The sequence below is a fragment of the Myiozetetes cayanensis genome, unplaced genomic scaffold (assembly GCF_022539395.1).
Source record: "Myiozetetes cayanensis isolate MyiCay16 unplaced genomic scaffold, myiCay2020 scf4, whole genome shotgun sequence".
Taxonomy (NCBI): Eukaryota; Metazoa; Chordata; class Aves; order Passeriformes; family Tyrannidae; genus Myiozetetes; species Myiozetetes cayanensis.
Window position 1 is genome coordinate 8,156,820 of NW_026087631.1, and position 15,023 is coordinate 8,171,842.

General features: G+C 40.8%; 1 protein-coding gene across 1 annotated transcript in view; it reads right to left on the minus strand.

The window, feature by feature from the left end:
* Nucleotides 1-4,937, minus strand: part of LOC126647050 (cyclin-dependent kinase 4 inhibitor B-like) — a 75,971-nt gene extending 71,034 nt beyond the window's left edge. Inside the window, exon 1 of the mRNA XM_050328906.1 lies at nt 4,767-4,937. Within this exon, the coding sequence (XP_050184863.1) occupies nt 4,767-4,937 (171 nt within the window). The remainder of the gene's footprint in view (nt 1-4,766) is intronic.
* Between the last annotated feature and the right edge of the window lie 10,086 nt (nt 4,938-15,023).

A 15,023-nucleotide genomic window follows, 5' to 3' on the forward strand; every position in this document is an offset into this window, starting at 1 on the left:
GTTTGGTTGGTTTTTGTTTGTTTGTTTTTTTGGGTTTTTTTTGCACTGAATTTTAGGACAAATGAGCAAGAGGGAGAACAGATTGTGAAACCTCAAAAAAAAAAGTGAACTTCTATAAAAATACAAAGTTATTTATGAGAGTCTTAGCTCATTGTGCATCTCTAGGCAGAAAAAAAAAAATACCAGTCCTTTATTTGTCTCAAAAATAAAGAAAAGTCACAAAAGTAAAGAGTTTTGCTGTCTAGGTGGTAGTGATTTAAACACAGTTAGTGTTAAAATACTTCCTGTATCCCAAACTAAACTATAGATACAGAGGTCTAGCATTTCTGGAGGCAAGTAATAGCAAACTGTTGGGAAGACTTCTCAAGTAAGGGAAGTCAGAAAGTAATTCTGAGAAGTTTCAGACAAAATTGTCTCACTAGGTCATGAAAAACAATAATAGAGTGCAAAGTAGTGGAAGAAAGGCTACCACCACAGTTAAAAAATAACTGAACCCAGGCAATATCTAGTTAGGTGAGCCTTTGACTTTTTCATGAACTGTGTCTTCAATGGATGTTAAACTTTCTCTCAGTGTACATTCCTACATATTTTCTTTAAAAAGAGGGAAGCTTTAAAATAAATACCCCTTCTTAAGCCTGACCATTGCTGTCTTTCACTCACTTTAAAGCATCTTTCCCCACTGCCTTCTAATTTTCATTCACCTAGAAGACACATGCAGTATCTACAAGATTTATTTTTTCTATTCTGTGTCCAGCCTGAGATTGCTTTGTACCATAGCCTTGTCCCACTCTCTCAAGTGAAGTGATTCAGCTTTCCAAAAACTGGTTCTTCTTCTTTTTGTAACTAGACTATCTTGGTCACAGAACACCAAGGGAGTGGAAGTCTGACTCATCTTTTTCTTACAGCTGCAGTTGCAAGGCTCTGACGAAAAACAGATGCTGAAAACATGCCAAAATACTTAACAAACCAAGCTGATCTTCCCCCAGGAGCCTTCCTTCACTGCCCAGCAACAGCATGCTTGATTGTAAATTGCAGAGTCTTTCACAAGGGACTTTTGCACATAGTTGCTTTATTAGGACTGCTCTGGTTAGTTAGTGATAGATACATCAGAAAGTCTTGGGGAAAGAGATGTGTGAGCAGAAAACAGCAAATAGGTGTTGTGCTCCTAGCTGGGTGGTGGTGTAGCTAAATAAGGACATTTAAAGTTTTCTTTCCTCCCCCTCCCCCCCAAATATTCCTTTAAAAATCAAGGCTTATATTTTGCAGCTCCTGTTAAAGAATTACATGTCAAAGGTCATTTAAATATCCCAAAGAAACATTGTTTGCTGTAGGTGGGCAAGAGAATATTTTCCACTGGAGACCAAACAGCCTTAATCCTTGTAACCTGATTGTCTATACTAGTCACAATTCAAGTAAAAGAAAATAAAAGCTAGAAGGCTAGATTGTATTTGACACTGAATTTATGTGTGTGGCCTCGGCAGAAAATTCCTGTAATTTTTATAAAGTTGTATATTGTTTATAGAATCTAAGACAATTTAATGCAACTGTGTTTACTGTATAGGAGGCATACAAGAAGAAAAACATATTGCCACCTTGCTTGCCTCTAACAGGGTCATATACAGATTTTTGAGCAGTAGAAATAAATAACAAGCTGAGCTGCCATCACACTAACTTCTGTATTTGTACATGAATACAGTTACCATGTGCAGAAGGAACACTCGTATTTCTCAATGGATGTACACATTGCAGACATTTCTCTTGTCTTAGATGACATATCAGGTCTTAGATGTTATAACTGCACTTAAAACATAGCTGAATGGTTAGAGAACATCCAAGATGTGTGATTGTGGTGCAGTGGTGCATATGCATCTTTGTTCCTTGAAAATTTATGCTGTGGTTTATTTCCAGGTTTTTTTCTTTTTTAAATCTTTTTTGGCTTTTAATTACAGCCAAATGTAAAAAAAATGTGTTTTTTTAAACATTTGCTCAGTACTTTCATAATTTAGTACTATTCGTCTTAAAAGATGCAATGAAGTTGCTCCAGACAAAATAGACAAGAATTCTGCAAACTGCCGAAGGAGAAAGAACAACTTGGACAAATATGATGTGAGGGATAATTACTTATTTCATGTTTGCTTATGCCCTGGAAGGTATGCATGTGATTTCTGGTAAATTCCATTGTAGCTTTGCTGGGTACAGTAGCTTTTTAGTGATAAGATAGCTGAACTAAAGAACTGCTTTCACCACAAAGTGCAAGGCCTCCAATGGAGCAAAATTTTTTCTTTCTGTTTCAGGCTATGAAAGATCTTAGGTACTGCAGGCCACATCTTTCACTTGTCTGCAGCAACGCCTTCCAGCTGTCTGTGTTATGGGGTGTATCACCATAAAGCGATGTTTGCTCAGCCGCTAGGAAGGAGATATTTTGTGTATTTGAATGGAGTCCAGATTTACAATTCTGTCCCTCTGCATCTGAGGAGGACGTTTGGGAATTGCATTTGGTCCAGACAGGCTGTTAATTAAGTTTGTTATTAGACGTTTTTTCTCGAGCCAGATACAATACCAATACTAGGAAATATCCCTTAAAGCATACAGTTTTTAATCCCCTGCTCTCCACCCATTGCTTGATAGCATTGTGTCCCTGTCTGGCTAGACAGCATGAGTCAGGTCATTAACTTTCAGTGCAAAATTGCCGGGAGGGAAAACAGTCCACCGAAAAATGATAGGATGCGCTGAGTGAGGCACCATTTTGTCTTTTTCCTTAAATTATAAGTCTCTTCATGAACGAGTGACCCTTATATGGCAAAAGTGTAGCCTACTCCTCTGGCCCTGGGATGTTCAAAAGCATCATTTTAGGTATGTTTGGTATTAAGATATCAGGAAGATCAGATAATTTTCTCTTTAATCTCTAATAAATGATGAGTCTGAACACAGTGCATGTTTACTTCCAGCTCATTCTTGAAAGGCACATAAAAAAACGGATTAACCAGACAGCCTGCTGTTCTAGCTGCTGCTGTTGTCTATAATACTTCCTTTCCCTACACATTTGCACAGTACCTGATGGAAAATTCCTATTGCATGCAATCATGAAGAGACTTTCAGTTGTGTTATATAACTGTTCCACCAAATTCATTAACCAGATAACCAGTTACAGTCCCCGAAGTTGGGAGGGGTCTTTAACAAAACCCGTTATCCACTAAATTCCATGAACTCGAAATTTATAGGAAGTTAAATAATGAATGAGGCTTAGTTCTGGTCTAAGGTGACTTTTCAGAGGTGTTACGATCCCGCAAAGAGGAATTAATTAAACATGGATGACAGGCAGGAGAACATGATCTCTGACAGGACATCAGCAGTGTATGGAGGGGTGGGGTCTTCTCCTGCTCACTGTGTGTGATACTGCTTTCTGGATAAGGCTGCTCTTCCAGGCTTTCTCCCAGTGAAAACAGACTTTGTAAAAAGTCTATGTAAGTTGCAGCTCTGACTGATTTTTTTTGGAAAGAGAATTCATTCTGTTCCAAGGGAAATACAAAGGACCCACTGACTAGTGGGAACAGGCAGCAGCAGTAGCACTTCTTGACCAGTGGCGATCTTTCAAAGGATTAACTTCAGAGGCCGCTCAGCTGGGCTTTGTGTGTAAAGCTGAAAGTCTGGTTTCATCCAGAGATATGTGGGTGTCTTGCATGAAAGACAACTCCTGTGGGCATGAAACAACAGAGAACATTTATGAAAGATGTGAGTTTATGGTGCAGATGGGCATTAGTGTGACTCAGGGGGGTGTCACACTTGTCATTGGTGTTGTCTGAGAGTAAAGCTACATGAAAAGCTACGTTAGGTCTCCTCTGAGTTGAAAACATCAAGTGGTAATCAAATTCATCACATGACTTGATGAATGCGTATTTAATCCAAGGTGCTGCAAATAAGATTTTTCTTTGTTGTCTTCAGTCACAACAGTATTTGTTGTCTGTTATTTAGACATGTCATTGTTGTCTGCTATTTAGACATGTAGTTTCTCTTAAGTTTTTCAACTCAGGGAAGTCTAGATAACTTCAATAATCTTAAAAGTTAAGTTACAAGGCAGACACACACTGATCAAGCCTCTTGAGGAAAAAGTTTTCTATCCTGTATCAAAATTTTGCAAATTATTTTTCCCCTCCTCCAAATACTTCAGGGCTTTCTGTGCAGAAGCCCAACTCAGACCTGAAGGAGTGGTTTATCTTCGTAGAATCACAGTATGAGTAAGATTGGAAGTCGTGTGGTCCATCAATCACAGTGGGTCATCTGGTCCAACCTCATATTAGAGCACATTGCACAGGATTTCATCCAGATGGTTCTTGGATTTCTCCAGTGAAGGAGACTCCACAACCTCTCTAGGCAATTTGTTCCAGTGGATGGTCACCCACACAGTAAAGAAGAAGTTCTTCCTCATATTCAGGTGGTACTCACAGTGCATCAGTTTCTCCCCATTGCCTCTTGCCCTGCTGCTTGGTACCACCAAGAAAAGTCTGGCTCCATCCCCTTGACAGCCTCCCTTTGGATACTTAAAAGCATGGATGGTGTCCCCTCTCAGTTGTCTGCTGTCAAGACTGAACAGGCCCAGCTTCCTCAGCCTTTCTTTGTAAGAGACATGCTCTGGTCCCCTAATTAGCTCTGTAGCCCTCCACTGGATGCACTGTGGGAACTTTGTGTCTGTCTTGTATTGATGAGCCCAAATTGGACACAGTACTCCACATGTGCCTCCCCAGGGCTGAATAGAGGGACAGGATCACCTCCCTCAACTTGCTGGTAGTGCTCTTCCTAACACAATCCAGGATACCTTTGGCCTTCTTGGCCACAAGGGCACACTGCTGGCTCATGGGCAGCTTGTCCACCATGACAACCAGGTCCTTCTCCAGAGAGCTGCTCTCCAGCAGGTCAGTCCCCAGACTGCACTGGTGCATGGGGTTATTCCTCCTCAAGTGCAGGACTTGCATTTAAATTTCACACAGTTCCTCTCTGCTCAACACTCCAACTTGTCAAGGTCCTTCTGAAGGGCTGCACAGCCCTCTTGGGTATTGGCCATTCCCCTCAGCTTTGTGTCACCAATGAACTTGCAGAGGAGGCATCCACCCCTTCATCCAACTCATGGATGAGTAAGTTAAACAATACTGGGCCCAACACTGACCCCTGGGAAGACACTACTAGTACCAGGCCACAACTTGGACCCTGTGCCACTGACTGTGACCATCTGGGATCTGCCATCTAGCCAATTCTCAGTCCACCTCACTGTCCACTCATCCAGCCCACACTTCCTGAGTTTGTTTATGAGGGTGTTGTGAGAGTCAGTGTCAAAAACCTGATGAAGTCGAAGTAGACAATGTCCACTGCTCTCCCCTTGTCCATCTAGGTAGTTGCTTCATCACAGAAGGTAGTCAAGTTGGTCAAACATGATTTACCTTTATTGAATCCATACTGACTACTCCTGATCACATTCTTGTCATTCATGTGGATAGAGATGGCCTCCAGAATGAGGCACCAGCTCTCCCATCACTTGTGGTGCACCCCATCAGGGCCCATGGACTTGTGGGCGTCAGGTTTGCCCAGGTGTTCTCTTACCTGACCCTCCTTGACCAAGGGAAAGTCTACCTTTCAACATTGCTTTATCCTTGTCTCCTGGGTCAGAGATTCCTGAGGCCATATGAATTTCAACAGGAATTTTCTGTGATCTTCTTTTTCAAATTGCCTGAAAACTCACAGTTTACTGGGAGTTAACTAAGAAACTAAGTTAACTGTTAACTAAGTAACTAGTGGTGAAAGTATTTTTAAGTGGAAGGTGGGACCAGAAGACAAGGATTTTCAAGTTGTCCAGGTTTCACTCCAGCTGGAAAACAAACTACACATGGCCACTCACTCAATTTCCCACCAGCAGAATCAAGGAGGGAATTGAAAGGGTAAAAGCCAGAAAACTCGTGGGTTGAAATAAAGACAGTTTAATAGGGAAAAGATAAGCCACACACAAAAGCAAAGGGGAAAAAAAAGAATTAGTTCACTGCTTCCCATGGGCAGGCAGGTGTTTATCTATTTTCAGGAGACCAGGGCCCCTTCACATGCGATGGTTACTTGGGAAGACACCATCACTTCAAATGTTTCCCTCTTCTTCCTTCCTTCCCCCACTTTGTATACTGAACATGATGTCATACAGTATGGAATATGCCATTGGTCAGTTGGGGTCACCCATCCCAACTGTGTCTCCTCCCAGCTTCCCATATAGCCACAACTTCCTCACCACTGTGGCAGTCTGAAAAGGAGAAAAGGCTTTGGCTCCATGTAAGTTGTGCTCAGCAATAACAAAAACATCTCTATGTTATTAACCCTGTCTTCAGCACAAAGACAAAACACACACGAGACACTGTGAAGAAAATTAACTCTATGCCAGCCAAAACCAGGACACAAGTGCATTTAACATTATATCTGTTGAAACAACTGAAAAATACAGACAACTGTATGTATTCTGCCCAACTCTTTGTTTGCCTTAAACAGGTCCACAGTTCATTGGAAGTATAATTAAAAGAATTTCATACGTTTTCTGTGACTGTCCAATGACAAAACCTACACTTGTTGTATTGATGATCTTTAACGGTTTTAGTAGTGGGGCCCTTTCTCCCAGAATGCTGTCAGATGTACGTTTAGAAATTTACTTTAAAGTGAAAATCTGTAACTGGACACATAAGAAGACAAACATAAGTTATGTATCTGTGGAAGTAAAGTAACTGCATACTTATATGTACAGGGAAAGCTGAAAGTAAGTCTATCTCAGAAGCAGAAATGGAAGGCAGCATAAATTCTACCTTGATTTGTAAGCTTTTGGTACACTTTGGTCTGAATCACACCCTTCAGCCTCTGTAGTCAAGCACAGTCTTGAACTTTTATGCAAAACATTCTGCACAACTAAGTGGAAGTTGTTTCATCTTTGAAAGGCAAAACTTTTATCATACAATGAAATAGCCTTGTAATAAAATCTGTTCTACTTAGCCTTGGGATCAGGGCAATATTCTGGTCATTAGTACAAGGTCTAAAAAGATTATGATAGTGAGCACACCATAGATTTCTTTGAGTCATTGAGTGCCTGCAAAATTGGCACAGTTTCAGCACCAATCCTGCCCCTAGCCTTCTTCAGCACTGCCCTACCTGCACACACACTGTTAATGGCACTCTAGGGTTATTTTCCATTGTATTCACAGTCATGAATGAAAACACAGAAGCACCTGAAATGGAAAAGCCTGTGGGAGCAACTTGTTCAGATATATGTTATGGAAAACAGACTACTTGATCAGGCAGCATTGGCCTTAACAGATACCTTGATCCTGCATAGTGTTCCAGCCTCAAATTCTGTTCACCCAAGGGGCAGTTGAAACACCCAAGGTCTATTTGAAACAGGGAAAAAATGCCTGCATGTCTTTTTTAAAAATTTACATACTGCAAAAAGAAAGTTGCAGTGAGTGCTGAACGATTCTAGCTTGCTGAATTATTCTTAAGCTACTGTTCCTGTAGTTAATTATATAGTTAAATAAGAAAAAATATATACCACTGTATCTATAATGCTTGCATACAATCTGGGGCATTACTTCTTTGAAAGCATTAAAGAAAAAAATGATGTCTTCTCCCACCATCACAAAACATAAAAAGAGAAAAACTATAGGAAAAGTGGAGTGATTTGTCTCTAAATCACACATTTGGCTCGGAATTTTGTTTACAACATATGTAATGGGATTACAAGTCTGTATGTTAAAAAAAAAAAAAAAAAAAAAGAGTAGGAGATTACTTGTTGCAACCTGTAATGTCTTCGATTTTCACAAGCATTCTAATCACTCCAAATTTATTCAGGCATCACATGTTCTTGGTTATATCCCATGACCTAATGAGAACTGTCACTCTCTCACCCACGCACGGACTGCACATCTTTCGGAATTTCCTAAAATACTCCTGGGCATGTCCTACCAGAAACAGTTTTGGGGAATCTGCCCTTTTGTGTCTCAACAGGGCAGACAGCTGCCATACTGTCTGCAGTAAAGCTGTAAGACTGACTAATTTCTACAAACATAGAGCAACCCATTTTAAGAAGAAAAGACTTGAAGTCTATACTTATTTTGAAGTAAGATAATGTGCAGGTATCCCAAAATGCCAGGCAGTGGAAAGATTGTAGGAAAATTAATTTCCAAAGCCAAGGACAGTAGACTTAAAGAACATTAATCTTAATGACATTTCAAACATCAGGCTTGGGGAAAGACATACCCCCTGTTCTTCTCATGTGTTTTCTGTGACTGTCCAATCATCCCTGGCCTTCCCCTCTGTGGGGCCTTCAAACGTGTCTGCAATGACTCATCTTTTTCTCATAGCAGGCAGAGTTTCTCTGGAATGCAGAAGAAGAAAGCATTTAAAAATATCCCTGCGAAAGATGCCTCTTGCAGGTAAGAAAGATTTCTTAAGCAAAAAACCCTAATTTCCTTGTAGTAAAATCTTCCAGAAGGTTCTTTTAGCCTTACACTTACTTAGGAAATATAGTTTAGATTTATTAGATTTCAATTGGCACAGGCCTATTTTCCACATCATTTTGATATAGACTAGAAGAACCCTTTTTTTCCTGTTCTCCATTTTTTGGACACATCTGACATCTGCCTACCACTATTATTTTGCTCTAGCCATGCCTGGTAAAGGGAACTTGAGTGAACACTTGGGAATATGCACCCAGCTGGTATGCAATTTAAAGGGTCCTCATACCTGTTTTCCACAGGGATGAGGGAAAGGCTGGGATCTTTCAATCCAAGCAAATGCCATTGGCTGGTTCTTTCTGGAGATAGAAGCTTACAATTGTGCTTTTTTTTCCAAAAGCAAAGATTAGCTTTTATGCAACATTAAGGTGTAGGTCATGGTGGGTGTTAACACAGAATTCTCCAGGGTCTTACCAGTGCCTTGGAGGAGAGAAAGACGGCAGGATAGGAGTTGAATAGTCAGTGTCTAAAGGAAGAGTTTAGATGGGAAAGGGCTTGACACAAAGCTGATTCCAAGGAGCAGTGATGGTCAGCTAAAAGAAGGCAGTGCCTGAAGGCAGTAGTTAAGCTTTTGAAGTTAACCATCTGAGGGTTGTTTTGATTTGAATTGCGACTTACTAACAGCCGAGGTTAGTGTACAAGTGTGACATCTGTTTGCAAGCAGGGAGGAAGCCAACAACAACTTGGTAAATGATTTCTAATAGACAATCAAAAAGTTGTCCATTAGACAGGCCAGAAACCAGAGATCAACCTGGCTAACAGCCATCAAATAGAGCCCTGGTATAAACAAGTAACTTCTCTCCAGCCCACAGATACTGAAGCATCCATTTCCTGTTGTGAACACTCTGATAGACTATGGTAATAAGTGGCAGTATGTATTTGATTGTTTGCTGCACTGTAATCTATGAAATAGCAGGGAATACATCACCACTGTCAGGAGGAGCAGTGCAGATCAGCTGTACAAAGTACTTTCCCTGTCTGCTTGCAGCAAAGAAATGTCTGTCCTACAGCCTCCCTGGACTGGAGCCACAGGCTCCACGGGGGTCTCTTGTAAGGCTGAAAGCAGAAAGAACAGAGGTAGGACCATGGCTCTTCTTGAAGCCCTTAAGGACTGAAGTATGTCCATACAGCAGTATGTTTCTTCACAGTGTGAGGTCATTTTCCCTCCTAATAAGTACAGAGACTGACTGTGTGCAATTATTACCTTCTCCAAAGCTGAGATGTCTGACAGCTGAGTCAATGCAGAGCAGTAGTGCAGTCTAGTTTTTACCGGCATGAGTGCTGCTTAGCTTCAATAAGCAGCTGAAGCTGCCTGCAACTGGTAAGAGTTGGGACACAAGTGCATGGCTGAGGACTGCACTTGTTCCTCAATTACATGCTCTCCTAATCTCAGAGAGGAGATTAGTAATTATTTGTCAGTAATGAAGGCAGAATTTATCTCGCTGATCCTCTGAAGATGTGTAGGTGCACTTCTGTTTCTTAAAACACCCTGTGGTTTGACCCTTAATAGAAAAGTCAGGGTGTTTGCCAGAGATACTGTCACTTAAATGGCAAAAGTTTCTTCACCACCTTTATCCAGGTGTCAGGTGGAATAAAATACTAAAATAGGTTTTCTTCATGGGGACAGATAAAACAAAGGACCTTTCCCACAGTCAAGGAAGAGCTGTGGAGATACATTAAGATGCTAAGGATTAGGGAAAGCAACAAAAGGGGAGGCAACTGGAAACTGAAGGGGATGTGTTCACAATGGGTATATGTGTTGACTGGAGGAGGGAGGGAACTGTGAGAAGACAGTAGTCTAACAATATATGAGAGAGAAGGCAATGTTCTCCTTCATGCTTCATATTGACAACTCAGTTGCATGGGCAAGAGTTGGTTTGTTCGCACTCTTGGACTCTGTCCTGCAGTGTGATGATTATCTTCAGAAAGACAGTATGCACTAGACTTAAATATAATAAAGTTACTCTTGTAACATCTGATATTCTAGTTAAAATGTACCTTATGTATGGGAGCAAAATAGGAACATCTGAGTAACAGAAGTTTTCAGTACCCGAGCCTGCTACAAAAATTCTTGTGAACATCTTTTTCAAGCATTCAGATTAATGTATAATAACATAATTATCCTTTACTCCAAGCACATTGTTAGGTGACTCAGAATAGAGAATTAGAATCCCATAATAAAACTGAGCATTGTAGCAAAGCTACGATAGAATTTTGTCAAAATTGATTAACCATCTTTGGCGCTACACATTAAATATTTAATTTTAAATAAGTTTCTTCTCTTTCATTTTCTGAATGCAATACTTTGAAGGCTGCACAGTCACTAGTTAAACTTCTAAAAGAGCAAATAATTTTCTTTCCCACCACAGCAATAACTCCAAGTCCAGCAAAAAAATATGTTGCAAATGGCATTGATATTCTTAATGCAGTGTCATGGCAACACTTGTATGTACATCCCACTGCTTTAGAATCTAATCAAGATTTAAGCTATCTATAGGACTGATATGGAGGAAAGAAGAGTGTAGCATGAAATAACACATTTATCCATCTCTTTGTAATACCATATTCAGCAACCCTGTTTTGCTGGATCTCAGGGCTCACCCACAACACCCACCTCACCATCACTCTCCCACCCCCAGTTTTGGTTCATGAAAACATCTTCTGTTTTAAGACCAGCTACAAAAAAATAAAATTAAATTTTGTTTTCTTCCTATTTTAAGATGTAACACACAATGTTTCATACACATCCTACAACAAATCATGAATGTCTTGGGTCTTCCAAAATCTTACACATCACAGAATCACACAATGTGCTGAATTGGAAGGGATCCACATGGATCATCGAGTCCATGTGGACAGCTATTAGCCCCACCCAGGACCATTCCCAAGAGTCACATGATGTACCTGAGAGTATCATCTAAATGTCAGGTTTGGTGCTGTGACCATTTCTCTGGGGAGCCTGTTCCAGTGCCCAACCACCCTCTGGGTGAAGAACCTTTTTCTAATATCCAACCTAAACTTCCCCTGACACAACTTCAGGCCATTCCCTTGGGTCTTGTCACTGGTCACCACAGAGATCAGTGTCTGCCCCTCCTCTTCGCCTCACAAGGAAGTTGTAACTGCAATGAAGTCTCTCCTCAGTCTGCTCTTCTCCAGCTGAACAGATAAATGCCCTCAGCTGCTCCTCATACAGCCTCCCGTCAAGGCCCTTCATCATCTTTGTTGCCCTCCTTTGCGCTCTCTCTAATAGCTTTATATCTTTCTTGTATTGCACTGCCCAATACTGCACACAATATTCAAGGTCAGGCCGTACCAATGCAGAGCAGAGTAGGACAGTCACCTCCCTCAACAGGCTGGCGATGCTTTGCTTGATGCTCCCCAAGACATGGTTGCCCCTCCCTGCTGCCAGGGCACTGCTGACTCATATCCAACTTGCTGTCAACCAGGATATAGGGGAATAATCTCCTCTACCTGTGGCTCTCTTTTTTCCTGGACCTTATTATCTATCATATTCACTCTTGGAGAGGATGCCGAGTGAGATGGACCTTTGGTTTTGTGCCATTATGGTTCTGCTTTCTCCTATGGGATTTGCTTATTATTGACTAGAAATCCAGCCTCACTAATTGCTTTCTGAAAACCTTCTCTGGAAACCAGTTCCTTCAGTTATAACGAAGAGCTGATTTCCCACCTTCCTAGGGTTTTTGGCATATTTGCTGTAAATTTAGGCAAGACAGACTGTGTGGGATTATGATAGGCCAGGTTTATTTATGAGATCCTTGCTCATAACTCTTCACACAGCTTCTCACTTACCCCTGAGGCTTTACTACTTAAAATTTGATGTCTCTACTAGGTAGGAAGGGAGAGGGGAACAGGCAAGTGTTGCTTGTCATCGCATTCCTTCTACATCACAGGCAAGGGTTGTTATAACCCATCTCCTTCCCCTCAGGGCAACGCTGAAGTTTCTTCATATTAATGCCCACACAGAGGGGAAAGAGGATGCAGTGTCGGTGGGCAAATGGACCCTGAACAACAACTGCTGGCCTGCATGGCTGACACCCAGAAACTCAGTCTGGAAAATGGTTGGGGGAAGGAGAAGAGAGATAAAGATTATTAGTAACAAGAAAGGGGAGGGAAATAATAATTGTGTAATTACTTAGGAAAATTTGTTCTGGCAAAGGTATTTAAATGTGTATTTATTAACAAACCTCACTCAGCACTGGCAGCTGTGGAAGTAGCATGTGGCCCTCAGCATGCTCAGTGAGCCTCCCAGCAGTCCATGGACAAGCACAGTCCTTCTTTTTCAGCTGCCCTGGAACACATGTGGTGGGTACATTATGCATCTACCAGAGATGTGCTCTCACTTGTGCCTCACAACTCTCCTTTGCTGAAGCCCTTGGACCATGATGAAGATTGAATTTCTGGACTGACCTCCCTGTCCCCAGGGAAGAAAGAGGAGCTGTGGCTTGGTGGAGGCTCAGGTTTCAGAAGTCCTCCCGGTTCGGATAGGATTTTTGCAGATGAGAAGGTTCAATATCAACTGATCCCAGTGTTGCAAAATCCAGTGAGGGCCGGAAGGGGCTGCTGACAGTGCTGGAGTCTACAGGAACAGCTCGGAAGGCCATGACACACCCGTTAAATGCAGCGTTTTTCTAGCGCTTACTGCTGCAGTTCAGGAGTACATCAAGCCTTCATGTACTAACATGCCAAAAATTAACTGGGTGCAAAGCAGAGCTGCTTGCATCTCATCCTTGTATAAACTCCATTATTAAGATCATGTAAATGTTTCATCACACTTTGTTATATATGGGGCAATAGGGTTAAACAATTCTATGGTAAGTGCAACATATATTAAAAATGAGATAGGCCTTAATTCTTTTAATGTTTTAGTCAGAGGCTGAACTTCTTATATAAACTTACTGTTCAGAAAAGGGTCTGACACAGAGCCCAGTATTTACTGTTTTGACAATTACTCTACAAAAGCTTAACTCATGAGAAGCAAAGTATTTTTAAGCCTAATTTCTATAAAACTGAGCCAGGAGACAGGCGAGTCAAGACAGATTATTTCTTCCATATGTAGAAACACATAAAACTCCAGCAGTGATTACAGCTATTAATCAAGCTGTCTAAAAGTTTGTTTTGCAATAAATTTGCACACATTTGAAGACAGTAAACGTTTGACTACTAGGAGGAAGGCAGTCCACTTTATGCCAGTGAGTAAAGTTATGCCCTGATGATTTAGGAAATTTTCCCTAGGGTGCCATTTTAGCCCACTCTTATCAAAGGGAGTTCATAACTGATTTCATGAGTCACATAATGAAGGTGGCTGTTAAACAACCACCCTTGTTCTGCAGTAGTGGATTTTGCCTGCTCTCACATTAGAGAGAGAAAGCCATTTGTGGTTTTGATCTGTGAGATGCCTTTGTGGAGACAACTGTGTTGCCTAGAGATCACAGAATCATAGAATATCTTGAGTTGGAAGGCACCCACAGGGATCATCGAAGTCCGACTCCAGGCTTTATAGGTAGATGTACGGTGCAATAATTCAATGTGATTTAACCTTGATGATTTAAATGTGTTTTGGATAGCACTGTAAAACTGTTTGATAAAGGCCAAGCAGAGGGGTAGGGCAGAGTGAGTCCACAGTTTTACAGTGAATTGTGTCTCAGATCTGTAAGAAGAAATTGCAATCAGATAGGGTTATGTACAGGATGAGGTTTTAAAACTTACTTTGTTGTAGGCATTGAGTGTTCACATTCATTTTGAAGTCAGCCTCCTTCTGGAGTGTGTCTCCTCTGGTACACACTGGGAAAGATCATTTAAAGCACTCTTTTGGGAATTATGAGTAGGACTTAGTTCTGCACTTACCTTCAGTTGTTCTTGTAAACTTCAGCACTTCTTTTTATTTCTCACATCTAAGAGATGTGAGATCAAGGTGGAGATCATACTAACCCTTGTTTTGATGGGTAGTCTGAAGATAAACAAACCAAATTGCATTGGTCTTCTGTGATATGAGAACAGAAGTGTACCCGTACCTGAATAGAACTCGGCTCCATCTCATAGCAAGTCTTATGACAAAAATTGTCCTTTTTCCCAAATGAAGGCTGTATTATCAATTTTCTTCTTTTTTAGTTTTTTTAAAACATTTTATCCATTGAAATTATTCCCCTTTAGTTACTAAAATTACTGGCAATATTTGATCACTTTTGTTAATCTTGTAAACTAGTGGAAATGTTTCTTTGACAGTCTTCTACATCTAGAATTTAGGATACCTTTTAAAGAAATTTAATAAGATCCACTGGCTTTCTGATTGATAAACAATGGATTTATAAGCATTCTTTTCATACTTATCAATTGCAAAATAAAACACTGTGGTTAGAAGAAGAAAATGTCGGGAATGTACAAAGGATTTGCAAGAAGAAAAGACATCCTTTTTGCTGTTTTTTGCTTGGAATAGGAAGGCATAAATCCTCTCCATAGCACATTTTATACCAAAAATTA